Here is a 26,686-nt window from a genome sequence, read left to right as displayed (position 1 = left end):
TAGTGAACTGATATCGCACCGCTGCACTCCAGCCTAGGCAACAAAGCAAGACTCTGTCTCAAAAACAACAACAACAACAACAACAACAATATTATTTGAGGCCAGGCCTGGTGGCTTATGCCTATAATCCCAGAACTTTGGGAGGCTGAGGTAGGGATCGCTTGGGCCCAAGAGTTTGAGACCAGCCTGGGCAACATAGCAAGACCTCATTTCTACAATTAAAAAAAGAATAACTGGGCCAGGCACGGTGGCTCACACCTGTAATCCCAGCACTTTGGGAGGCTGAGGCGGGTGGATCACGAGGTCAGGAGATCGAGACCGTCCTGGCTAACATGGTGAAACCCCATTTCCACTAAAAATACAAAAAACTAGCTGGGCATGGTGATGCACGCCTATAGTCCCAGCTACTTGGGAGGCTGAGGCAGGAGAATTGCTTGAACCCAGGAGGCGGAGGTTGCAGTGAGCTGAGATCGCACCATTGCACTCCAGCCTGGGCGACACAGCGAGACTCCGTCTCAAAAAAGAGTAAGAGCCGAGTGTGGTGGGTCACACCTGTAATCCTAGCACTTTGGGAGGCTGAGGCAGGCAGATCACTTGAGGTCAGGAGTTTGAGATCAGCCTGGCCAACAGGGTGAAACCCCGTCTCTACTAAAAATACAAAAATTACCCGGGTGTTGTAGTGCACGCCTGTAATCCCAGCTACTCGGGAGGCTGAGGCAGTAGAACTGCTTGAACCCAGAGGCGGAGGTTGCAGTGAGCCGAGATTGTGCCATTGCACTCCAGCCTGCGGGACAAGAGTGAAACTGCATCTCAAAAAAAAAAAAAAAAAAAAAAAAAAAAAAAAAAAAAAAAAGAATAAGAAAGTCCTATTTCATTTTTTCTCAATCTCTCACCATTTTAATTTATATCATATTGAACATAGTCACAGTTTCTAAATTAAGAATCCAAAAGTTGACAGAGCCAAACTTCAACAATAAGACATAAAAGATCTTAACAAGTAGTAGTGGTTGCTTTTTAGAAATTTAATTAACTAAAAATATTTTTTCCATGATCTAAGCAATAGTATGTTTCTAAAGATTATCTGTATGTGAGATGTAAAATCAAAATTCAGAATCATACTTAAATACACCCATTTTGTAAAAAGTTTGCTAAAAATTTAAACAGACAACATGATGAATCCTTTTGTAAAGAGAAGAATCCGCTAATTTATAAAGCTAGTTCATCAACTATATGGCTACCACCTTTATGCTAATGAAATCGTAAGAGTTACAGTGGTAATCTCTTATACTGGATATGGCAAGTGCTGAGAAAAAAGCACTGCTAACTAAGCTCAGATGCTGGGTAAGACACTTAAGGCCAGCGCTGTGACTGAACCATCTGGTTTAAATGCACTTTCTGGCCCTGGCTTCTCCCTGTCCCTTTCACTTCATGTTTACACAGGCTGGGATGCAATGCTGATGGATCATCATAGATTGGTATTGTTCCTTTTTCAAACTTTTTTTTTTCTTCATTAGAAAGGACAAACTTACTGTGGAAAACTTGGAAAATATAGGAAAAGGATAAAGAAGAGAATATATATCTCTCATAATCCCAGTGATTATAAAACTCTGGTATATTTCCTTTCAGAGTTTTAGATTTCTTACAGCTCTTTTTTTTTGTCATTTACAAATCCCATGAAAAGACAACGGAGGTCTTAAACCTTTCCATTTGTAAAAGCAATATGTCTGACTAATAAGGAACACAGAGAAGCTACTTACACAAGGTCACATAGGTAGAATGTGGTCAGGCCAGGAATAGAAGCCAGATATCCTCTTCTACATGTGAGTAATGATGTTACTAATGATGCTAGTCCACTGAGACCTAGTGAGAGCTCAGAGAGGCCTCAAGACCATACTTCGCAAGGAAATGTGGATCTGAACAGGAAATGCAAAGGGTGGCCCTGTGGTTCTTCCTCAAGAGTGTCAAAAAAGATTGGCTTCTGAGATTGTGTTACAGACTTTTGAACTTGGGTTTTCACTGCATCTTGTACACCATAATGTACTGGGTATCTCTAAGTGCATCTCAGAGACCTAACATGTTGAGATGTCCTTTCCTGGTTAAATATGTTTTAGAGAAGGCATGAGGAGTTTCTGGTCCTTGGGCCAATTTTTTCCAATAACAGCTTGCTATAGTCATGCCTTCCAGAAACTATATAATAATGCACCTGAGCTATGAAGAGTAAAAATGAGGCAGTCTGTGAATATCATCACACTTTTGTAAATGACATATACAACCGAAGTATAGCAGTTAAAATGGTGAAATCTGGAGTCAGGTTGCCAGAGTTCACATGCCAGCTCTACCATGTGGTTGTGTAGACTACCGCAAGTCACTTAACTTTTAAGGGTCTCAGTTTCTTATCTACAAAATGGGAATTATGGCCGGGCACAGACGCTCACGCCTGTACTCCCAGCACTCTGGGAGGCTGAGAAGGGTGGATCACCTGAGGTCAGGAGTTTGACACCAGCCTTGCCAACACGGTGAAACCCCATCTCTATTAAAAATACAAAAATTGGCCGGGCACAGTGGCTCACGTCTGTAATCCCAGCACTTTGGGAGGCCGAGGTGAATGGATCACCTGAGGTCAGGAGTTCGAGACCAGCCTGGCCAACCTGGCGAAACCCCATCTCTACTAAAAATACAAAAATTAGCCAGGCATGGGTAGTGGGCACCTATAATACCAGGTACTCAGGAGGTTGAGGCAGGAGAATCCCTTGAACCTGGGAGGCAGAGGTTGCGGTGAGTCAAGATCATGCCACTGCACTCCAGCCTGGACAAGACAGCAAAATTCCATCTCAAAAACAAAACAAAAAGAAAAGATACTAAAGAACTTACATCTTTGTGTAAACTTCTAAAACTTAAACTATTTCCTTTTTTCATAAATGTAAAACAGAGTTTCATGGAAAAATAAAGCTTTAGAAATCAACATGAAATATCATGGGCTCCCTAGAGCAAACCAAAAAAAAAAAAAAAAAAAGGAAGGAAGCAGATAAGAGAAAGAGAGAATCTATTTGGGGGAAATGCAAAGTCTAGGAGGTGAGCAAAATTAATGCAATCACCTTTAAAACTACTAAGCTCCCTTTTCCTCTCACTGCCTCCTCCTTCTCAGACTCCTTCCCTAACTAAACTCTGTTGGGCAAGTTTCTAAATCTAGGTTCTCTAGAGAGAACATATTATGTAAATAGTAAAATGGGAATCTGCTACAACAGGAAGTAATGATAACTGGGCCTGGTGTGGTGGCTCATGCCTGTAATCCCAGCACTTTGGGAAGCTGAGATAGAGGATCACTTGAGCCCAGAAGTTCAAGACCAATCTGGGCAACATCTACACAAATTTTTTAAAAAAATTAGCCAGGTGTAGTGGTGAACACCTGTGGTCCTAGCTACTCAGAAGGCTGAAGTGGGAGGATCGCTTGAGCCCAGGAGGTTGAGGTTGCAGTGACCCGTGATTGCACCACTGCACTCCTGCCTAGGTGACAGAGTGAGACTCTATCTCAAAAACAAACAAACAAACAAAAAAAAAACGAAAAACTGTGGTGGTGCTGGGAAACATCATTCAGGGACTTAATAAGAATAATACATGTGGAAAGTTGAGCCAGCATCATACTATAAATTCTATGTATGTTATCTCACTTCCTTCTCCCCATCATCCAACCTAATCATCTATCATTATCTACATGTTTCAGGCTCAGAGAGATAAAGGATATGCTCAAGGATACATGGCACTGTAACTGGCTGCCCATTACAGCCAAGGCAATGATAAAACATGAAACAAGTTTATCAAAATTCCTAGGAATGAATACCTCTGACCATATAAAATGGGTATAGGAATGACTTTAAAAAACTGTGAATCTCTAAAACTGAAAACATGCCCACTAATTGTCTGACAAAATCTTGATTCTGAATCTGGGAAATGTGATGAGGCAGTGAGTCCTCTGTAAAGGCAGGAAGTTCTGGTGCCTGTGTTGGCAAGAAATCAAATACAGTGGGAAGGAGAAACTTCCTGGAGGAAGGACAATCCTATTTGAATAATGAAGCTACCAGTTGTGCAGGCAGGCCATGCCTGAGTAATCCTGAGGGTGATCTGAGAGGGTAACACTCCAAGATGACACTTGAGCAAACACATGGGTGATACCTGAGCGAGTATGAACAGTGACACCTGAGAGTGAAATGTGACACCTGAGTTAGCAAGTGCTGTTGTTTCAAGTCAATAAATGTTTATTTATGAGGATAACTGTGTCAGGTATCCATAAATTATATAAACTTTCCACCTTGATCTCAGCTGGCTTCCTCCTTGTCCAATACCATATGTACTGCAGACTGAGGGTATCAATGGCGATAATATGTTGACTAACAAGGAACTTTTTTCCTGCTTTTCTTAGGAACCATACTTTAGAATAGAACAGTGCCATAAACACTTCCAGGATGCAGGGGTTGACTCAACACCAGACTGCCAGCATTTACAGTCTAAAGGCAATGAAGAGTCTTCTTCTGAGTGTTTGCTTCTTGCCTCTTTAATTGGTCTAATCTTCAGTGACAAAGGAATCCTGAGGACCAGACTCACCTGATGCTCCTGGCCAAATGTGGGACTGGCTGGAGGTAGGGGCAAGAGGACCACAGGGAATAGAGTATGAGAAACAATTTCCTTAGGACTCCACAGCGGAGGAAGCTCTGGGGAGAATGGTCACAGCCCCAGGGCAGCCCTTTAGCATGTCCCACACACTTCTGTTCTGTGCCTACCTTTGCAATCACTAGAAAGAGGCTCTTAGGCGACCCTCTAAAACAGACACACTCGGGCGCTATACTCAGGTTTTGGATCCCAGGACCCAGGAATCTAATAATGCAAATGTGAAGTGTCATCCCTTAAGCAAAATTTACCTACAGTATTTGTCTCAGGAAAAAGAAACTTAGAAAAAGATATATACCAATGATGGGCCACCATGCCACTGCACACACCCAAGTCCCAAGTATTAATTTTGAAAAAGCAACAACAAAATTTTCCACAAACCCTGTTATTTGAAGATTAAACAGTCCTTTAAACACCTAATTTTAGGCAAATGATAACAGAAGACATTGTTATCAATGTATTAATTCATTCAGTGAGTGTCTTTTCTTTCTTTTTTGAGATGGAGTCTTGCTCTGTTGCCTGGGCTGGAGTGCAATGGCACGATCTCTGGTCACTGCAACCTCTGCCTTCCGGGCTCAAGCAATTCTCCTGCCTCAGCCTCCCAAGTAGCTGGGATTACAGGCGCCCACCACCACACCCGGCTCATTTTTGTATTTTTGTAGAGGTGGGGTTTCACCATGTTGGCCAGGCTGGTTTCAAACTCCTGACCTCAAATGACCTTCTAGCCTCGGCCTCCCAAAGTGCTGGAATTACAGGCGTGAGCCACCATGCCTGGCCTCTCTTAATTTCTTAAGAAAAACTGATTTCTAATTATACATTATAGGTAGTATAGTATCGTGAAAAGGGCTTCAGAGTGAGATCAATCCAAGCTGAAATCTTGCTCTGCCAGCTGTTAGCTATGTGATTCTGGGTTATCACTTGATTTTAACCTCAGTATTTTCACCTCTTAGAGAAGTTTACAATATTTACCTTGATTTTGTGATGATTAAATGGGGTAATATTTGTAAAAACCTCTAACAAAGCATTTGGTAGATAGTGCTCATTAAACATTTGCAATTATTATTAGAACACAGTGAAAAGGAAGGCAGGAAAGATCAAGAGTAGAATCAGCTGGAGAGGCTTGAACTTTGGCATTTGCTGGAGGCATTTCTACAATGCCAAACCTGACTGCTTTCCCTGGTCCCTTAAGCTTGGTTGAAGACTCAGATACTTCTCCCTGGAGGAGTGTACCGTGAAGCTATACTAAGCTAAGTCTTCTTAAGTGCCTGGCCTATCCTTCTAGTCCTCTCGCTTTTACTCTAGCCAGGCTTGTTGGATGCACTAGAAGAATGACTGCGATGGCTGCATGTTAGAATCACCTGGGGAGCTTTTAAAATAATACCCATCCTCATACTGCTGGTGGGAGTGTAAAATGGTAAAGTCACTTTGGAAAACAGTGTGGCATTTCCTAAAAAAAGTATGGCCCAGCGATTTCACTCCTAGGCATACACCCAAGAAAATGGAACACATTTGTCCACACAAAAACCTTTGTACATGAATGTTCACAGCAACATTATTCATAATGACCAAAAGTGGAAACAACCCAAATGTCTATCAACTGATGAATGGATAAATAAAATAAGGTATCCGTACAATGTAATATTATTCAGCCACAAAAAGGAATGAAGTCCTGATACATGCTGCAACATGAATGAACTCTGAAAATAAACTAAGTGAAAGAAGCCAGAGACAAAAGGTTGCATATTGTATAATTCTGTTTATACGATACGGACAGAATTGGCAAATCCACAGAGATAGAAATTAGTGGTTGCCAGGCACTGGGGGCAAGAGAAATAGGGAGTTAACTGCTAATGGAGTTTCATTTTGGGGTGATGAAAGTTTTCTGGAATTAGATAGTGACAATGGTTGCATAACTTCACGAATATACTTTAAAAAAATCACTGAATTGTATACTTAAAAAAAAAATCCCTCAGGGAGGATGCACCATTCCTGGAGGTCTTGCACTACCAAGTCAATGCATGGAGTGGACAGAACAAGCTCTACTCCATCTCCCTGTTCCAAAAATCCATTTAATAGGTTGTCCTTGAATAGAACATGTTAAACTGCTGAGAAAAGACACTACATTTTCTATTCTGAACCATTGGTCTTAAAAAAAAAAAAAAAAAGATACCACATTTGATCTTAGCCAAAAGACTGAGAAACAATGAATTGTATGCTTTAAAAAACTAAGCGGGACGCAGTGCATCACGCCTCTAATCCCAGCACTTGGGGAGGCCAAGGCTGGTGGATCACCTGAGGTCAGGAATTCGAGACTAGCTTGGACAACATGGTGAAACCCCGTCTCTACTAAAAATACAAAAATTAGGCAGGCATGGTGGCAGGAGCCTGTAATCCCAGCCACTCAGGAGGTTGAGGCAGGAGAATCACATGAACCTGGGAAGCAGAGGTTGCAGTGAGCCCAGATTGAGCCATCGCACTCCAGCGTGGGCGACAAGAGCAAAACTCTGTCTCAAAAAAAAAAAAAAAAAAAAAAGAATATTATGGCCGGACATGGTGGCTCATGCCTGTAATCCCAGCACTTCGGGAGGTCAAGGTGAGAGGATTGCCTGAGTCCAGGAGACTGAGACCAGCCTGCGCAACATGGCGAAACCCCATCTCTACTAAAAATACCAAAAAAATTAGCCGGGTGTGGTGGCACACACCTGTAGTCCCAGCTACTCAGGAGACTGAGGTGGGAAGGATCACCCGAGCCCAGGGAGGTTGAGGCTGCAGAGAGCTGAAGTCACGCCACTGCACTCCAGCCTGGGCAATAGGAGTGAGACCCTGTCTCAAAAATAAAAAATAAAAAAAGAATGAATATTATGGTATGTAAATTATATCGCAATAAGAAAATTATATTAAGAAAACCAGTGGATCATACACTTTAAAAAAGGTGAATGTTATGGTATATGAACTACCTTTTAATTTAAAATAATAATAATACCCACACCTGGGCCCTACTCCTGAGGGATTCTGATTTAACTGACTTGAGGACGACACAAGCAAGCATTAAAAGACATTATGATGAAACTGGGAAAACAAGCCACAGAATGAGACAACATGCTTTTGATACAAATAACCAACAAGACTCATATCCGGAATATACAACTCGACAAGGAAAAGACAGATAACCCAAGATGAGGAAAAGACAGATAACCCAAGATGAGGAAAAGACCCAAACTGGCATTCCCAAAAGAGGAACTCCAAATTACAAGTTAAAAATATGAGAAAATATTCAATTTTATTCTCAATCAGGGAAATGCAAATTAAAACCCCACAATAAAATATAATTAAACACTTCAGACTGGCAAAAATTCAAAATATCTATCAATTGAAAGTGTCTGCAAGATGAAGAGCAACGGGATTGCTCGTATACTGCTTGTAGGAATGCACATCACTCTGGGAAACAGTTGGCAGCATTTAGTGTAGCTGAAAATATGGGCCACTGTGCCTGTCATCCCAACACTTTGGGAGGCTGAGGTGAGAGGACTGCTTGAGCCCAGGAGCTTGAGACCAGCCTGGGCAACATGGTAGGACCCTGTCTCTACAAAGAATAAAAAAATTAGCCAAGTGTGGTGGCATATGCTTGTGGTCCCAGCTACTTGGGAAGCTGAGGTAGGAGGATTGCTTGAGCCCAGGAGGTCAAGGCTGCAGTGAGCCATGTGTTCACGCCACTGGACTCCAGCCTGGGCTGGACAGAGCAAGACCCTGTCTCCAGAAAAAAATAAAAATAAAAATAATAAAAAAAGAAAAAGCATGTCATCTGACCTAATCATTTCACAGCTAGGTATATATCCTAGACAACCCGTGTGCTCTGTACAGAAATACATGTATAAGCACACTCACAGCTGCAATGTTCCAAATAACTCTAAAATGGAAACAACCCCAGTTGTTTATTAACAGGAGAATGGATAAATAAATTGTAGTATATTCCTATGATAAAACACTCTACAGCAAATAAAAATGAAGAAAACTAAAGCCAAATGCAAAAACCTCAATGGAACTGAAAAGCATAATATTGAGCAAAAGAAACAAAACACCAAAAAATACACAGTGTAGTTCTACTCATGCAAAGTTCAAAAACAGATGAAAACTAAGTTAGATGGTTTGGGGATAAATACATAGGTGGTAAAACTATAACAAATAACAAGAAAGTGATTAGCACAAAAGTCAGGATAATAGGGGGGTGTTATTGGAAAGTCACACAGGGGATTTGTAGGGTGCTACAATGTTCTATTTCTTGATCTGAGTAGCTGATTACAAGGGTGCTTGTTTCTTTATACTGTACATACTTAGGTTTTATGCATTTTTCTGTATAGTGCTATTTTTCACAATAAAAAAGGTTAAATCATTTTTTAAGTAAGGAAAAAAAGGCTCCAAACAATCTAATGTAAAGCCAGGGTTGAGGAACACTGCATTAAAGGAAGGTTCACCAGAAATCTATTTGTACTTACGTTAATAAATGCCCAGAACAGGAAAAAAAAAATTAAATATTTTACCGTGGACAGTAGATAGCTCAGTGGGGAACAGGGGAAGTGGGGTATGTATAGTAAGTTAGAGGGGCCTTTACTATCTTCTTACATATTTCTGTAATGTTTAAACTTAATGATAAGTATGACTTTTATTACAATAAAAGAATAACTTAATAAAAGAAGCAGACTGAAAAATTCCTTTGGAAGGACACACAAAAAACTAATAAAATTAGTTGCTCTGGAAAAGGAAATGGAAGTGGGTATTTTCACTTTTGAATTTTGAACTCATGTGATAGTATTACTTATTAAAAATTGTATTTAAAATAAGAGCCAGGTGCGGTGGCTCACGCCTGTAATCCTAGCACTTTAAGAGGCCAAGGTGAGAGGACTGCTTGAGGTCAGGAGTTCGAGACCACCCTAGGCGACACAGCAAGACACCATCTCTACAAAAAATTTTTAAAAATTAGCCAGGTCTGGCGGGGCGTGGTGGCTCACACCTGTAATCCCAGCACTTTGGGAGGTCAAGGTGGGCGGATCACAAGGTCAGGAGATCGAGACCGTCCTGGCAAACACGGTGAAACCCCGTCTCTACTAAAAAATACAAAAAATTAGCCGGGCGTGGTGGCGGGTGCCTGTAGTCCCAGCTACTTGGGAGGCTGAGACAGGAGAATGGCGTGAACCCGGGAGGCAGAGCTTGCAGTGAGCAGAGATTGTGCCACTGCACTCCAGCCTAGGTGACAAAGTGAGACTCCATCTCAAAAAAAAATAAATAAATAAAATAAAAAAAAAATTAGCCAGGTCTGGTGGCATGTGCCTGCAGTCCCAGTTACGTGGGAGGCTGCAGTGAGCTATGATTACACCTCTATACTCCAGCCTGGGCAACAGAGCAAGACCCTGTTGCTTAAAAAAAAAAAAAAAAAAGTAAAAAGAATTTAAAGTGCAAATATTTGTCTCCAGCAACTTTTCCCAGAGCCCACTGCCATAGAGAAACACATTAGCAGCATTTGAAACTGGCACAATAAGGCTGGGTGCAGTGGCTCACGGCTGTAATCCCAGCACTTTGGGAGGTCGAGGCAGGTGGATCACCTGAGGTCAAGAGTTCAAGACCAGCCTGGCCGACATGGTGAAACACTGTCTCTACTAAAAATACAAAAATTAGCCAAGTGTGGTGGTGGGAGCCTGTAATCTCCGCTACTCAGGAGGCTAAGCCAGGAGAATTGCTTGAACCCACGAGGCAGAGGTTGCAGTGAGCCGAGATTGTGCCATTGCACTCCAGGTTGGGTGACAGAGCGAGACTCCATCTCAAAAAAACAACAACAACAAAAAGAAACTGGCCCAGTGGTATCCTTCCAATGAATTAAGTTCTCCCACATGCCCTACCTCCCACTAATCATGGGAGAAACCCTTTAGAGAAACAAGCTATCCTCTCAGAAAAGAATTCTCATTTTACAGATGTGAAGTGGTGGGCTTGTCATTGCCCTTTGCCTAAATATAAGTCCACTGTACTTGCTTAGTAGCAAAATGAATTTGTTCCCTGTACTTACACTGTTGTGGTGGGGTAATAAAGAAGGAAGAATTAATTACCTCTAAGAGGAGCTCCACAGTGTCCACCTGAAGCTCTTGCAGTCCCACTATCTGCACCATGTGCTTGCTATCTTCTCTTGCAAAGAGCCTGCAGATGCAAGAAAGTGGTTGGTATGATGGTGCTACTAAAACAGACTTTGTTCTTGCCTCCCCAGAAACCATTCCACCATTCCTCTATTAAATAGCAGTTTTCTGTTTGAGTGGGATGGATGCTTATCCTCCTCCCAACTCCACCCTCCTGACCTCAGCCCGATTCAGGGGTGGTTGTTGATTGTTGTAAAATAAATCAACAACTCTGGCTACAATTAAAAGAATGAGCACATATCTAAACTATGCTAATCAGTGGATGATGTACACCTGGCTACACTGTGATTTGTTCAGAGGTGGATATGGGATCTCTGCTGGTCCAATCAAAATAAAGTCCTGGTCTCTGGTTGTTAGACGCCTGGTGAAGTGATGCTCTCCCTTTGTCCCTGGATGTGAAAGCATACAGCCCTGTGGCCCTGGGAGCAGTGGAAGCCATTTTGTATCTACAAAGAGAGTTGGCTTCAGGATGAAACTAATAACACAGAAGACAGAATGAAGAGATGCAAATAAACTGGGTCCTTATTGCATCCCTGAGCTGCTGGAGTAAACCGCTGCTGGAGTAAACCAATTCTGAAGCCTGACTGTCCTCTAAGCTTTCCAGTTATTTGAGCCAATGATTTCCCTAAATGCTTAAGCTAGTATACATGGGGTTTTCTTTTATTTGCAATGTAAAGAGTCCTGATACATCTTATAAAGGAGCAAGGAAGAGCTGGGCTGCATCTGAATGCCTTAGGTCTGCGTTCAAGGTAATAAATGGTTATGGTCTACCATCATCATTAAACCAGATCCACTGAGAGGCATATGTTGAATCCATCAAAGACTCTAAGATTATTTTTCCCTCTTAATAAGATACTGATTAGGGTTAAGAACGAAATTCCGCTTCATAACTTAAAATACAAGAATGATTTTCTCAAAAATAATTTTTTTCTCAGTCTATGCTTCATCCCAATTTTCCAGATCTCTACAGGATTGGAGGGAAACAGCCTCACCAATGCCCATCATCTCTCTGAAAACAAATCTATTAAAACAGTCAGCCTTCTGGAGTAAAAGAATCTAGCTGTTGGATGCAGTGGTGTGTGTCTGTAGTCCCAGCTATTCAGAAGGCTGAGGCAGAAGGATTGCTTGAGCTCAGGAGTTTGAGGCTGTAGTATGCTATGATTGCGCCTGTGAATAGTCACTACATTACAGCCTGCGTAACGTAGCAAGAGCCCATCTCTGTTAAAAAAAAAAAAGGAAGATCTAACTTTTAGAGCCCTGCTGTCATTCCTGAACATATTTCCCAGGCCTTAATCTCTGAGCCCACCCCAGAAAGATTCCTCATGGACAGCCTAAAATGTACTTCAGTTTTTATGCAAGGGTATAAAAACAATTTATCCTCTACTTCTAGGAATTAATTTTAAGATCCTTAAGCTTTGTTTTCCAGTTTAAGAGGCAGACTGAACATACATACTTTTGTCTACCCTTGTCAAAGCCCCACTATTATAGAAAATGAATCGTATTAAAAAATTGGTCAGACACAGTGGCTGAAACCTGTAATCCTAACACTTTGGGAGGCCTAGAGAGGAGGATTGTTTGAGCCCAGGAGTTTGAGAACAGCCTGGGTAAGTAACATAGAGAGACCCTGTGTCTACAAAAAATAAAAATTAGCAGGGCATGGTAGCATGTACCTGTAGTCCCAGTTACCTGGGAGGCTGGGATGGGAGGATCACTTCAGCCCAGGAGGATGAGGCTGCAGTGAGCTGTGGTGGCACCACTGTACTCCAGCCTGGGCGACAGAGCAATACCTTGCCTCAGAAAAAGAAAAAAAAAATCAACAGGCTAAAGCATAACAGCATAAACAGGAAAGGGTGCCATCAATGGACCAGAAGCCCCAGAAAGGTAGGAAATAGATTACATTAGACAATTAAATGGATATATATATATATATATATATATATACATGAACCCCACAGGCATGACACTTGTAGAGTAAGCATAGGTCTTCCCTAGTGAGCCTCAGAGAAGCATCAAACCCAAGAGTTAATATATGCCTATTCCCCTGCTACAACTGAGGAATGCAAATATACAAGGCAATAAAATAAACTGGGCAATTCATTAAAGAAATGCATTCAGAAAGAGCTAGATATCCTAACCTCCCTTCACCCAAATAAACAACACACACACACACACACACACACACAGCACAGTGGCTTTTATTCCATGGCAATTGTTCTTTAAGGGAAGTGGGCATTCTGACTGGAAAGGGCTCCTAATGAGGGCATTGGAACTTGATGGAGAAGCTGTGATTGAGCTAATTCGAGACGTCAACACCAAGAAGGTAAAAAACAAAGGCAACTCTTCCTCAAGCATCCCCAGAGAAGCACCCTCTTTTATTTCACAGTTGTTTTGTCAGGACTGAACTCTAAACACCTATACAATCTCAAGTGGCATATCTGAAGGTCCCCTATAGTCTATAGGAGAAAGGCCTGCCTAAGCCCACTCGCTGGCTTCTCCAGTTATGCTACTCAGTACCCTAGTGACCCTCTACAATGGGGGCCTGCCCTATCATGGTCTCCCTATTGAACTGGAATTGCTCCCTCACTCCCCATTCCATTGCTTGCTTGGAGCATGCAAAACTTGTGCATCCTTTTGGACAGCTCCATAGAGGCTTAGATACCTTTGTTGCAGGGCTAGTCTCAAGCTGATTAGGTTTCCCTAGACTTCTACGAGGCTCAGCCTCAATTCACTCCTCCAACGTCTCAAATCTGGTTAAACCTGTTATGACAACCTTTAATCCTTCCACCTCCTCCATTCCCTCTAACCTCTATTCTCCCATTTCCTCCACAACTTCTTTTGCCTCCTACTCAGTTTAAGTCATCTGTTTCAACCTAAACAAAACTTCATGCAAGAAAAATATAATAGGTGTTTAAAAGTAGAGTTACTGAATACATTTCTAAATTACTATATTATGTTGCGAGAGCAATAGTTTAAGCCTAACAAGGGTTAAAACTCTAAAGAGAAGATTTTCTTTTCTTCTTACTGATTTCAGAAAACTATCATGGTGTTTAGCCTAAGATTATTTACAGGAAAAACAAGAGAAAGTGGAAAACATTATTTATAGTTTTTCCAGTATAATAATAGGTCAAAAGAGCAGGAAGGGGTTTAAGTACATGTTGATTTCCTGACTTCTTGAAATTATGACCTTCTTCATAGACCAAAATAAAAGGGAAAGTTTTTGATAGACATTAGAATATTGAACACTTTAAAAAATATTAATGAAAAGCTAATTTAGATTTTCCTATAGCTGAATTGACAGCTAGAAAATATGTATCTGATGCAGGAGCCTCATTTCACAAAAGGGCACTAATGTACCAAAGCATCTCATTAAAGCCCATGATTCAGTGATTCTCCCAGACTCTGGCTTAAAACAGCGATGAACAGATTTATCTCTTCCCACTCATATTCAGTACCTTTTTCTTCTATTTAGGAGGTCATAAAGCTGTCCACAGTAAATTTCATAGAAGCTGATCCACACAAAGAGGTGCTTTCTTGGCTGGGACACTTCTAGTTGCCTGAAGATATCTCTGGCAGCTAGAGCATACAATCCTGGGTTCTCATGAGTTCCTATCATGGTGTAGGTCTTTCCAGCACCTGTCTGTCCATAAGCAAAGCAAGTGGCATTGCCTCTGGGGAAAGGATAATTTGCATTACTTATGCATATTAACAGAAGTATTAGTTTACCCATAGATTTTTAATGACAAAGGTCAAATGCAAACATAGAATCCTAGAGAAAATTCAGCAATAAACACATAAACCTTTAAGGAGAAGAGGACTTTACATTATAAGAACACAGGAAGAGGAAAAAAATTCTCAAACCACTACACAAGTTTTCCTTTTTTTTTTTTTGTTTTTTGAAATGGAGTCTCACTGTCAACCAGGCTGGAGTGCAGTGGTGTGATCTCCACTCACTGCAACATCTGTCTCCCGGGTTCAAGTGACTCTCCTGCCTCAGCCTCCTGAGTAGCTGGAAGTACAGGTGTGCACCACCATACCGGGCTAATTTTTGTATTTTTAGTAGAGATGGGGTTTCACCATGTTGGCCAAGCTCGTCTCGAACTCCTGACCTCAAATGATCCGCCCACCTCGGCCACTCAAAGTGCTGGGATTACAGACGTGAGTCACCACGCCCAGCCTGATAGTAATTTTCTTACAGAACCAGTAAGAGAAACAACTCTAGAAGATAAAGAAACAAGGGCTTTAAAGAAACCACTTAGCGAATAAGCATTTACTGAGTTCCTACCCCATGCTAAGTGCTTTAGAGGATCCTAGAGATGATCTACTATTAATCTGAAAAGTTAAATTTAGTGAAAGAATAGAGAATTAAATACGAGAAATAATAGGAGATCATGTGATAAGCAAGATGGTAGTGACCACTCATAATTAAGGAAGTTTAGATAAAGGGGAAATCGATGTAAGCAAAGTATTTGAGGAAGGACTCACAAGAGTAGGAATTGGGCTGGGCCTTGAAGGCAGAAACTGAAAAGCAGGGAGCTTCCACTGTGGAACAGGAATAGCGTGACCAGAGGCCACAGTAGTAAACACGGCAGCAGGCACACCAAATCTTGAGGGGAAAAAAAAAGCCTGGGCTCTGGTTTCTGCCCTACCATTAACTAACCATATGACCTTAGGCAAGTCCCCTCACTTTTCTCTGTGCCTCAGTTTTCACTCTTATAAGTAGATTAGTTTCTAAGTAGTAGTAGATTGGTTTCTAAGATCCCTTCCAGTTGTGATGTCCTATGATTCTAAGTTAGAATCATTGCTCTTGTATGTGGGTACATGTGTGTGTACACACCCTTTATGAGTATGAAGAATTGCAGAATAAGAGGTGGAGAATGGAGGTGGGAGACCAGCCTGTCAATTACAGTATGTTTTACGAGGAGTTGGAGACCAAGATTATCCGAGTGTTGTGGGATTCACCCACGCAGTGCTAAGTAGAGAATGAACATAATCTTAGAGCTGTTGCAGACTCTTAAACATGAATCTCATGGATTAATAAGAAAAATAGCTGCTTACAGCAAAAAAAAAAAAAAAAGTCTATGCATTGTGACAGGAAAATAAATCTCAGGACCCCGAACTCACTAAGCCAAATGGAAAAGTCAAGATGGGAAATGGGTCCCGCAAACCTGCCTCCCATTTGGTTCCTAAATAAGATGGCTACAAAGATAAAAAGCTACATATCTCCCTCACATTTTGCCCACTAGGAAATTCCTTGTGGGCCCACGACTTTTACCTTAAAACAGTTGTGTTGAATTTCACCCTGGCAATGTCAATTGACAGCTTATCTTCACCCGTGGAGGACATAGGACAAAACTCAAAGTCATCCCTCTGCTCACCTGAGATAAATGCATATTTGATGCTTCCTCTGCCCTATTGTTGTCTACATTATCTAATGTAAAATGCAGTTCACTGGGCCAGGTGAAAGCATGAAGAACTATTTTCTCCAATCCCCAATATGAAAATTGAGTATTCAGTGAAAGACTGATCAAAGACTCGAAAGGATGCAACTGTTTTGTCTTTTTATCTATTGAAACATTTAAAACATATTTCTCTTCCTCCAATATCCACCCTTTCCCCTGTAAATTTTTTTTCCTTTTCCTTTGATTATTTTTTCCCCTTTTATTTGCTCTCAGATCTTACCCTTTAAATACTGAAGCCCTCTAAATCATCTTTGGAGAAAGGTATAGACCTGTCTCCTGGGCATGCATTCTTAACTTTGGCAAATAAATCTACAATGATTGAGACTTGCCTGGGTCATTTTCTTTGATTTATAGCATGGACAGGGATGGGGGAGGCTGGAGGTGAGCAGAGATGAGTACACAGAAAAGGATTTGAAGCCAGGTAGAAAATAAAGAAAGAGTAAAATGACAAAAGCAAGGGAACCATGGAAATGTGAGAATCAAGACATGTGAGTTAATTAGATGTAAGCTGCTTGGAGCAGAGACCAGCTACTCTTTGCCTTTTGAACCCTGGCTCCCAGCAGTGTGGGTACTATAAATACTGGCAGAGGCGGAGTTAGGAAATGAATTACAGGAGAAAAATTTGAACACACTAAGGAAGATCCAGCAGAGTAAGAGGAAAGAATAATATCTACTTCACTTTCTGAACACTTTAGGGATGAGCTTTTTCAAAAAGCAACAATACAGGAGTGAAAAACCTTATTATACTTTAAAGAACGGATATACTTAACTTGCAACTCTTGTTATTACTAAAGTCTTAACATTCAAATTCTAACTTATTTTCGAAACTTACTCCTCAAAAAGCATTCCCTAGATTTGGTGCCCTTACTAAGAAATTGAACCTAAGAGATATTTCACATTTTTAGCCTGCTCATAAAATTTACAAAATTAAATAGCTTTTACAAAACAACAAAGCACAAAAAAATGGGCAAATGAAGATATCCAAATGGTCAGTAAGGACATGAAAAGGGCCAGGCACGGTGGCTCACACCTGCAATCCCAGCACTTTGGGAGGCTGAGGCAGGCGGATCACTCGAGGCCAGGAGTTCGAGATCAGCCTGGTCAACATGGCAAGACCCCATCTCTACTAAAAATACAAAAATTACCGAGGTGTGGTGGCACACGCCTACAATCCCAGCTACTAGGGTGGCTGAGGCACGAGAATAGCCTGAGCCCGGGAGGCGGAAGTTGCAGTGAGCTGAGATCGCACCACTGCACTCCAGCCTGAGTGTCAGTGAGACTCTATCTCAACAAAAAAAAAAAGGCCGGACTCAGTGGCTCAGGCCTGTAATCCCAGCACTTTGGGAGGCCGAGGCGGGCAAATCACGAGGTCAGGAGATCGAGACCATCCTGGCTAACACGGTGAAACCCCGTCTCTACTAAAAAATAGAAAAAATTAGCTGGGCGTGGTGGTGGGCCCCTGTAGTCCCAGCTACTCGGGAGGCTGAGGCAGGAGAATGGCGTGAACCTGGGAGGCGGAGCTTGCAGTAAGCCAAGATCGCGCCACTGCACTCCAGCCTGGGCTGCGAGACTCCGTCTCAAAAAAAAGAACATGAAAAGAAGCTCAGTATCATCAGGCATTGGAGAAACTCAAATTAAACCTACAATGAGATTATTTAATACCCATTAGATTGGCTAAAATAAGAAAGCCTGACGATATCAGATATTGCAGAACTACAATTCTCATGTTACTGTTGGGAGTATAAAATGGTACACTTTGAAAAGTTGTTTGACATTTTCCCTTTTTTTCTCTTCTTTGAGACAGGGTCTTGCTCTGTTGCCCAGGCTGGAGTGTAGTGATCCCAGATTATTGCAGCCTTGATCTCTTGGGCTCAAGCAACAACCTTCCAAGTAGCTGGGACTACAGGCATGTACCACCACACCCAGCTAATTAAAAAAATTTTTTTTTAGAGATAGGGTCTCACTATGTTGCCCAGGCTGGTCTTGAACTCCTGGCTCAAATGATTCTCCCATCTCGGCCTCCCACAGTGTGAAATTACAAGCGTGAACCACTGTGCCTGACTGACACTTTCTTATAAATATAAACCTATCCTATGAGCCAGCAATTCCATTTCTAGGTTTTTACCCAAAGTAAATGAAAACATGCTCATAAAAAAAATTATACAAGAATGTTCTGGTCATCATGGAGAAACCCCATCTCTACTAAAAAATAAAAAATTAGCTGTGCATGGGATTACAATCCCAGCTACTTGGGAGGCTGAGGCAGGAAAATCACTTGAACTTGGGAGGCAGAGGTTGTGGTGAGGTGAGATCACACCATTGCACTCCAGCCTGGGCAACAAGAGTGAAACTCTGTCTCAAAAAAAAAAAAAAAAAAAGAATGTTCATACTTTATTCATAAAGTCCAAAGCTGGAAACAATGCAAATGTCTGTCAACAGGAGAACAGACAAAACAAAGTGTGATAATTTCATAGAAGGGAATATTACTCAGCAATGAAAACCACAGATACATGTAACAACATGTACTAATATAAAACACCATTATGCTAAGCAAACATTATGTTAAGCATATAAGTATAATGATTCTATCTCTATGATATTGTAGAACAGATAAAACTAATCTATACTGACAGAAAGTAAGTCAGTGGTTACCTAAGACCTGGGGGTGAGGGCAGAGGATTAACTAAATAGGGACACAAGAGAACTTTCTGGGGTGATGAAAATGTTCCATGTCTTGTTACAGATATTTGTTACTCACATATATAAAACTATCAAAACTCATCAAATGTGAATACTTAAGATCTGTGCATCTTATTGTATGTAAATTATCCCTCAATTTTTAAAAAGTTATTTGAAAAAACAGTCAAAATTCTCTGGAATCAGCAACACTAGCAGGCTACTTGGCATTTTCTATCATATATGCCTACAATTTTAATAGATAGGTAGGTAGGTAGATAGGTAGGTAGGTAGATTAGATAGGTAGGTAGATAGATAGGTAGGTGGATTGGATGGATGGATAGACAGACAGACAGACAGAGGCAGGGTCTTGCTCCGTTGCCCAGGCTGGAGTGCAGTGCAAGACCACAGCTCCTGCAGCCTTGACCTCCTGGGCTCAAGCAATCCTCCCACCTCAGCCTCCCAAGTAGCTGGGACCACAGGTGCACATCACCATGCCTGGCTAATTAAAAAAAAAAAAATTTTATAGGCCAGGCATGGTGGCTCACACCTATAATCCTAGCATTTTGGGAGACTGAAGCAGGAGGATTGCTTAAGCCCAGAAATTCAAGACTAGCCTGGGTAACATGGCAAAATCCCATCTCTAAAAAAATACAAAAATATTAGCTGGGCATGGTGGCAGGCACCTGCAGTCCCAGCTACTCAGGAGACTGAGGTGGGAGGATTGCTTGAACCCGAGAGGCAGAAGTTGCAGTGAGCCGAGATTGCACCACTGCACTTTGGCCTGGGTGACAGAGTGAGAACCTGTCTCAAAAATATAAAATAAAATAAAATAAAATAAATATTTTTTGGTGTGTGTAGAGACAGGGTCTCCTTATGTTGCCCAGCCTGGCCTCAAACTCTTGGGCTCAAGCTATCCTCCTGTCTTGGCCTCCCAAAGTGCTTGGATTACAGGTGCAAGCCACCACATGTGGCCCATGCCTATATTTTAAATACTTATGCAACAGAGGCCCTTACTGTCATTCCTGTCCCATTCAATGTTTATTAAGTGTGAATAATAACTTAAAAATACATCTGGCTGGGCGCGGTGGCTCACATCTGTAATCCCAGCACTTTGGGAGGCTGAGGCGGGCGGATCACGAGGTCAGGAGATCGAGACCATCCTGACTAACACAGTGAAACGCCGTCTCTACTAAAAATACAAAAAATTAGCCGGGCATGGTGGTGGGTGCCTGTAGTCCCAGCTACTCAGGAGGCTGAGGCAGGAGAATGGCGTGAACTCGGGAGACAGAGCTTGCAGTGAGCCAAGGTCGCGCCACTGCACTCCAGCCTGGGCAACAGAGTGAGGCTCCGTTTCAAAAAAAAAAAAAACATCTATGAGGCCGGGCGCGGTGGCTCACGCCTGTAATCCCAGTACTTTGGGAGGCTGAGGAGGGCGGATCACGAGGTCAGGAAATGGAGACCATTCTGGCTAACACGGTGAAACCCCGTCTCTACTAAAAATACAAAAAAAATTAGCCGGGTGTGGTGGCGGGCGCCTGTAGTCCCAGCTACTCAGGAGGCTGAGGCAGGAGAATGGCGTGAACGTGGGAGGCGGAGCTTGCAGGGAGCCGAGATCACGCCACTGCACTCCAGCCTGGGCGACAGAGCGAGACTCCATCTCAAAAAAAAAAAAAAAAAAAAAAACTATGAAAAATTGATAAGTGATATTCACTTATCTATCTGATTCCAAAGAAAAAATTAACTGAACTATAGCCAGAATACATAATTCCTATCATCAAAGTTCAGACTAACTCCAACCACTTGAACTTTTTCTTCTGAGGACTTTGATGGGATTATATTGTTAACAGCTTAATTTTTCTTTTTTTTTTTAACACCCTTTCACTATCTATCACAATATATTTTTCCACTAGACACAGAGAAATAATAACATCAGTGTAAGAGGAAATTTTACTGCAAATTTCTAAATCCTTGGTAAATCCTATAGAGATACTGCATGTTTTCAGAAGAATCTAAATTTATTAGCTCAAAACACAAATTCATGTTTAAGTCAAAAGCACTGAAAAGCATGTGATATTTATAAAGAAATATGGTCTAATGGAAAATACAAAATAAAAAGCAAGAAAAGCAAATAATCATTATCGTACCCATTGAAAATATGCTGAATAAGTGGGTGAGTAGTCTTCATGTATACATCCCGATTGGTGCACGCCTCACCAAAGACTTCATCAAAATAAAAAACATGCTGAAAAATAAATTTGATTTTATGGAAAGAGACACATTCTGGATTTTCTTAATCACTATTCTAGTTAACAGATGATAAATGCCAAAATATGTCTTTAAGTAACAGTAACTGACCACATCAAACTTAGAGGTAAATAAGCAATCACTATTAAATGACAGGGCCTCCTCTTACTTGAGATCTCTGTAGACATGTTCTTACAAGGTAAAAACTAAGGCACACAATTTTTGTTTTCTCTTAAGAGAAGTAAATTGATAAACACAAGAGTGAGCCAATCCTCCTTAGGTCTAGGAGAGAAAGTGAATTCTATGGGGATTATCCTCGTATTCCAACTAAAGCTAGTATATTTAGAATTTTGGAGGAATTTGTGATCTGGTGCAGTGGCTCACGCCTGTAATCCCAACATTTTGGGAGGCCGAGGCTGGCAGATCACAAGGTCAGGAGATCGAGACCATCCTGGCTAACACAGTGAAACCCCATCTCTACTAAAAATACAAAAAATTAGCCAGGCGTGGTGGTGGGCACCTGTAATCCCAGCTACTCGGGAGGCTGAGGCAGGAGAATGGCGTGAACCCGGGAGGTGGAGCTTGCAGTGAGCCAAGATGGCACCACTGCACTCCAGCCTGAGTGACAGAGCGAGATTCCATTTCAAAAAAAAAAAAAGAATTTTGGAGGAATTCTAGGGGAAGATCTCAATTCTGTAGGTTACACAGCTTAACTTTTAATTCCATAAATATTTATTGCTCAGCTGGTAGCACATACATTGCAGTAGGCACTTGAAGGGGTCCAAGGATCTAGACATTACCCTAGCATTTCCCTATCTTACCTCCTAAAAATGTTAATCTACACAAGTCTGCAAATGACTGGAAGGTACAAGAATCTTAAGATAAAGTACGTGTTGATTTCAAAGGAAAACATATTCTCTCTGATTATGAAAAAGACTACACTGAGAATGGACCACGGGGGAAGAGGAGGAATTTGAAAGGGAGTGATGGAAGGGGGGAAGGTATTCCAGGCACAGGGGAAGTATGAACAGAGTCAAAGCATAAAAGCACAAGGAATTAACTGTTTAATTAATTAATGTTTAGGGAATAGCAAGGATTCAATGTGATTGAAATACAGTATCACAGTAAGTAGAAAAGTGAAACAGAGGCTGGGTGCAGTGGCTCCACACCTGTAATCTCAGCACTTTGGGAGGCCGAGGCAGGTGGATCACCTGAGGTCAGGAGTTTGAGACCAGCCTGGCCAACATGGTGAAACCCATCTCTACTTAAATTACAAAAAATTAGCCAGGCGTGGTGGTGGGCACCTGTAATCCCAGCTACTTGGGAGGCTGAGGCAGGAAAATCGCTGGAACCTGGGAGGCAGAGGTTGCAGTGAGCTGAGATTGCACCTTTGTACTCCAGCCTGGGCAACAAGAGCAAAACTCCATCTCAAAAAAAAAAAAAAGAGACAGAATACTAGAATAATGAGTTAGGACTGTGTTGTAGGGGTCTTGGGACACCAGTCTTAACTGGGGGGCAGAATGCTCATATTTAATTCAGTAAATAGTGGGGAAACAATGAAAAACTAACTTTATAGGTAAGAAGGATGATTTCAGTCTTTACTGGAAGATTAATCTGGCTTCACACTATGAATGGTTTGAGAACAGAGACACTAGTAATTCAGTGGTGAGGTAAAAAGCGTCTAAATTATTTGACAACCATGGAAATAAAGAGATGGATACAGAAGAAATTTGATAACTGACTAGAGGTGGGGAGCTGGGGAGAGAAAGGGGTCCAAGACGACTTCCAAATGAAAAATCACGGTAATTTGGAAAAAGACAGATAAAAGACCCCATTACATTGGGTCTGAAAAGCATTAATTCAGCAGCTGTAATTATTTCCATAATTTAGAGGCTTACCATGTTGATAGGTACAACTACATATATATATGTATGAATATATATTATTCTTATGTTGGTAGCTCGTATATATAGTATATATACACACATATATAAAAATATATATACATATATATTCTTATATACATATAGCCCAACTATATGTATATAATAGTAATATATATTTTGTTTATTGATTTTTTTTTCTGAGAGGAGTCTCACTCTGTTGCCCAGGCTGGAGTGCAGTGGCATGATCTTGGCTCACTGCAACCTCCATCTCTCGGGTTTAAGCAACTCTCCTGCTTCAGTCTCCTGAGTAGCTGGGATTACAGGCGCCCGCCACCACGCCTGGCTGATTTTTGTAGTTTTAGTAAAGATGGGGTCTCACCATGTTGGCCAGGCTGGTCTCAAACTCCTGACCTCAAGTGATCCGTCTGCTTCAGCCCCAAAGTGCTGGGATTACAGGTGTGAGCCCATGCTGGCTGATGTATATTCTAATATATTATTTGTATCACTGCATTCTAGCCTGGGCCACAGATGAGACCCTGTCTCAAAAAATAAAAAAATTAAAAAAAAAATAAAAGTAACATGTATTTATAGAATATCTCTGGAAAGATACACTTAGAATAGGTAACCCCAATTGCCTTCATGGAGGAAACAGGATTGGAGGGACACTTGTATTTTACACTTTTGTACCTTCCGATTTCAAAATAGGTGAATCTATCTTATTCAGAGATATTTACTTTTTCATATAAAACTAACATGGAATAATATATATATTATAAATATATATATTATATATAATATATATATAATATATAATATATAATATATATTATATAATATATATAATATATATATTATATAATATATATTATATATTATATATATTATATAATATATATTATATATATATATATAGTTGGGCTACCAAGATGGTGTGTGTGTACATATATATATATGTATATATATATATATAGTTGGTCTAATATATAAGAATATATATATGAGAAATCCTAGTAGTTTCAAGCCTGAGTATAGCATAATGACAGTCCATACACCATGAATGACAGATAAGGCCTTATCTTCTACTTTTTGGGCCTGCTCTAAATATCTAGTCAAGAAAAAATTGTATGGACAGATCCAGAAAACTGTACTTGGGCCAATTTACTGTGGGTCACTCTACCCCAAGTTTGAATCTGTTGTGTGTACCATTACATTACATTAGAATGGAAATTTGTTAGATTGTCTAAGAAGAAATTGGGAACACAAATCCAAATCTACAAGTTAGAGAAAAAGTTACAAAGTAAGAAAATAATGAATCTGAAGAATAGATGTGTGAACTTTTAGTGCTTTGAAAAATGTGGTAAGATTTTAAGAACACTAAAATATTAATAACTACTGAAGTTGGGTGACAGGTACATAGAGAGGTCATTAAACTTTTGATTAAGCTTAAAAAGGTCAATAATAGTTAAACATATTTTTTAAATCTGGTGGTTTTTTTTTTTTTGAGACGGAGTCTCACTTTGTTGCCCAGGTTGGAGTGCAGTGGTGTGATCTTGGCTCACTGCAACCTCCCCCTCCCTGCTTCAAGCGATTCTCCTGCCTCAGCCTCCCGAGTAGCTGGGATTACAGTGCCCACCACCACGCCCAGCTAATTTTTTTGTATTGTTAGTAGAGACAGGGTTTCACCATGTTGGCCAGGCTGGTCTCAAGAGCTCCCGAAGGTGATCCGCCTGCCTCGGCCTACCAAAGTCCACCTGCCTCGGCCTACCAAAGTGCTGGGATCACAGGTGTGAGCCACTGTGCCCAGCCTAAAATCTGGTTTTAATGAACATTATTTATATCTATCTCATACATGGTTTCTAGGCAAGGAGACAAATTAATTCGTTGCTCAAATTATCACCATAGATTTTTATAGTTAACTATGAAATCAAAAACAAAGAAACCCACTAAATCTATAGTTACCTATAGATGTGGATATATTCGTCATTTCTCAAAAAAAAAAAAAAAAGAAAAAAAACCCACAACTAAAGTGGGAATACATTTTTTTGTTTCCTTTTATGACAGCAAGTATATGGCAATTCTGTCTCTCCTTCTAAAAGGGCTCATGGACAGCTTTAGCTTTTGAGTAAAGACCTTAGAAAGCATTTATTGATTAAGGGAATTAGTATCTTTCCTTCCAATAAGGTTTAGATATTGGTTTTCCCAGTACTTTTGTAAATATCTTTCATGAAAGATATGTAAACATGCAAGATTATTATAGTTAATGTATATACACAATTCATAACGTCCTTTGCATCACACACACTTTCATTTGCTCACACTTTATCAGTGAGGCTGGAGTAACACCTACGTTGACCTTACTAACCTTGACAGAATCAGAGTTCCACAGTTTGTTTATTTATTTTGAGACACAGTGTCCCTTTGTCCCCCAGGCTGGAGTGCAGGGGTGTGATCTCGGCTCACTGCAACCTCCACCTCCCAGGTTCAAGCGATTCTCATGCCTCAGCCTCCCGAGTAGCTGGGATTACAGGCATGCAGCCACCACGCCCAACTAATTTTTTGTATTTTTAGTAGAGATGGGGTTTCGCTATGTTAGCCAGGCTGGTCTCAAATGGCTGCCCCCAAGTGATCTGTCCACCTCGGACTCTCAAAGTGCAGTTTATTTTTTAAATAAGTTGTTCTTCAGATTATAAAAGTAACATGTGGGCCAGGCGCTTGTAATCCCAGCACCTTGAAAGGCTGCGGAGGGTGGATCACCTGAATTCAGGAGTTTGAGACCAGCCGAGGCAACATGGAGAAACCCAGTCTTTACAAAAAATACAAAAATTAGCCTGGCATGGTGGTGTGATGCCTGTAATCCCAGCTACTTGGGAGGCTGAGGTGGGAGGATCACTTGAGCCCAGGAGGTTGAGGCTGCAGTGCGCCATGAATGCACCACTGTACTTCAGCCTGGGCAACAGAACAAGACCGTGTCTCAGAAAAATTAAAAAAATTACAATAGAGAACAAAATATAGAGAATAGAGAAGAAAATAAAAGTATCCTTAAATCTAGGTGTTCAGCCACTGTTAACTTTTTGATGTATTTCAGATTTCAGTGTCATCTTTTTTTTCTATATATGTATTTTTTTCTTTTTTTTTATTTTTATTTTTTGAGACAGAGTCTCACTCTGTCGCCCAGGCTGGAGTGCAGTGGCGCGATCTCGGCTCACTGCAAGCTCTGCCTCCTGGGTTCACGCCATTCTCCTGCCTCAGCCTCCCTAGTAGCTGGGACTACAGGCGCCTGCCACCATGCCCGACTAATTTTTTGTATTTTTAGTAGAGACGAGGTTTCACTGCGTTAGCCAGGATGGTCTCGAGCTCCTGACCTTGTGATCCACGGCCTTGGCCTCCCAAAGTGCTGATTACAGGCATGAGTAATGCTGGCGCGGTGCCTGGCCTCTTTTTATTATTATTTTTAAGACAGAGTCTTACTCTGTCACCCAGGTTGGAGTGCAGTGGCACAATCACAGCTCACTATAGTCTCAACCTCCCAGGCTCAAGTGATCCTCCTACCTCAGCCTCCTGAGTAGCTGAAACTACA

The 26,686-nt window shown here is 41.1% G+C and overlaps 1 protein-coding gene and 1 pseudogene across 3 annotated transcripts in view; both read right to left on the bottom strand.

The window, feature by feature from the left end:
- The window catches only part of KIF24 (kinesin family member 24), a 91,875-nt gene that overhangs the window by 38,379 nt on the left and 26,810 nt on the right, over positions 1-26,686 (bottom strand). For all 3 annotated transcript variants that reach the window (XM_054521020.2, XM_024251975.3, XM_024251976.3), the window contains exons 4-6: positions 21,124-21,221; positions 14,294-14,509; positions 10,758-10,845 (exon numbers count right to left, since the gene is read on the bottom strand). In XM_054521020.2, the coding sequence (XP_054376995.2) occupies positions 10,758-10,845; positions 14,294-14,509; positions 21,124-21,221 (402 nt within the window). The remainder of the gene's footprint in view (positions 1-10,757; positions 10,846-14,293; positions 14,510-21,123; positions 21,222-26,686) is intronic.
- LOC112135073 (U2 spliceosomal RNA) lies at positions 6,636-6,867 on the bottom strand (annotated as a pseudogene).

Source organism: Pongo abelii, chromosome 13 (genome assembly GCF_028885655.2).
Source record: "Pongo abelii isolate AG06213 chromosome 13, NHGRI_mPonAbe1-v2.0_pri, whole genome shotgun sequence".
NCBI classification, from domain to species: domain Eukaryota; kingdom Metazoa; phylum Chordata; class Mammalia; order Primates; family Hominidae; genus Pongo; species Pongo abelii.
Note: the sequence above shows the minus strand (reverse complement) of the source record. Positions and strands in the feature narration are given on the sequence as shown.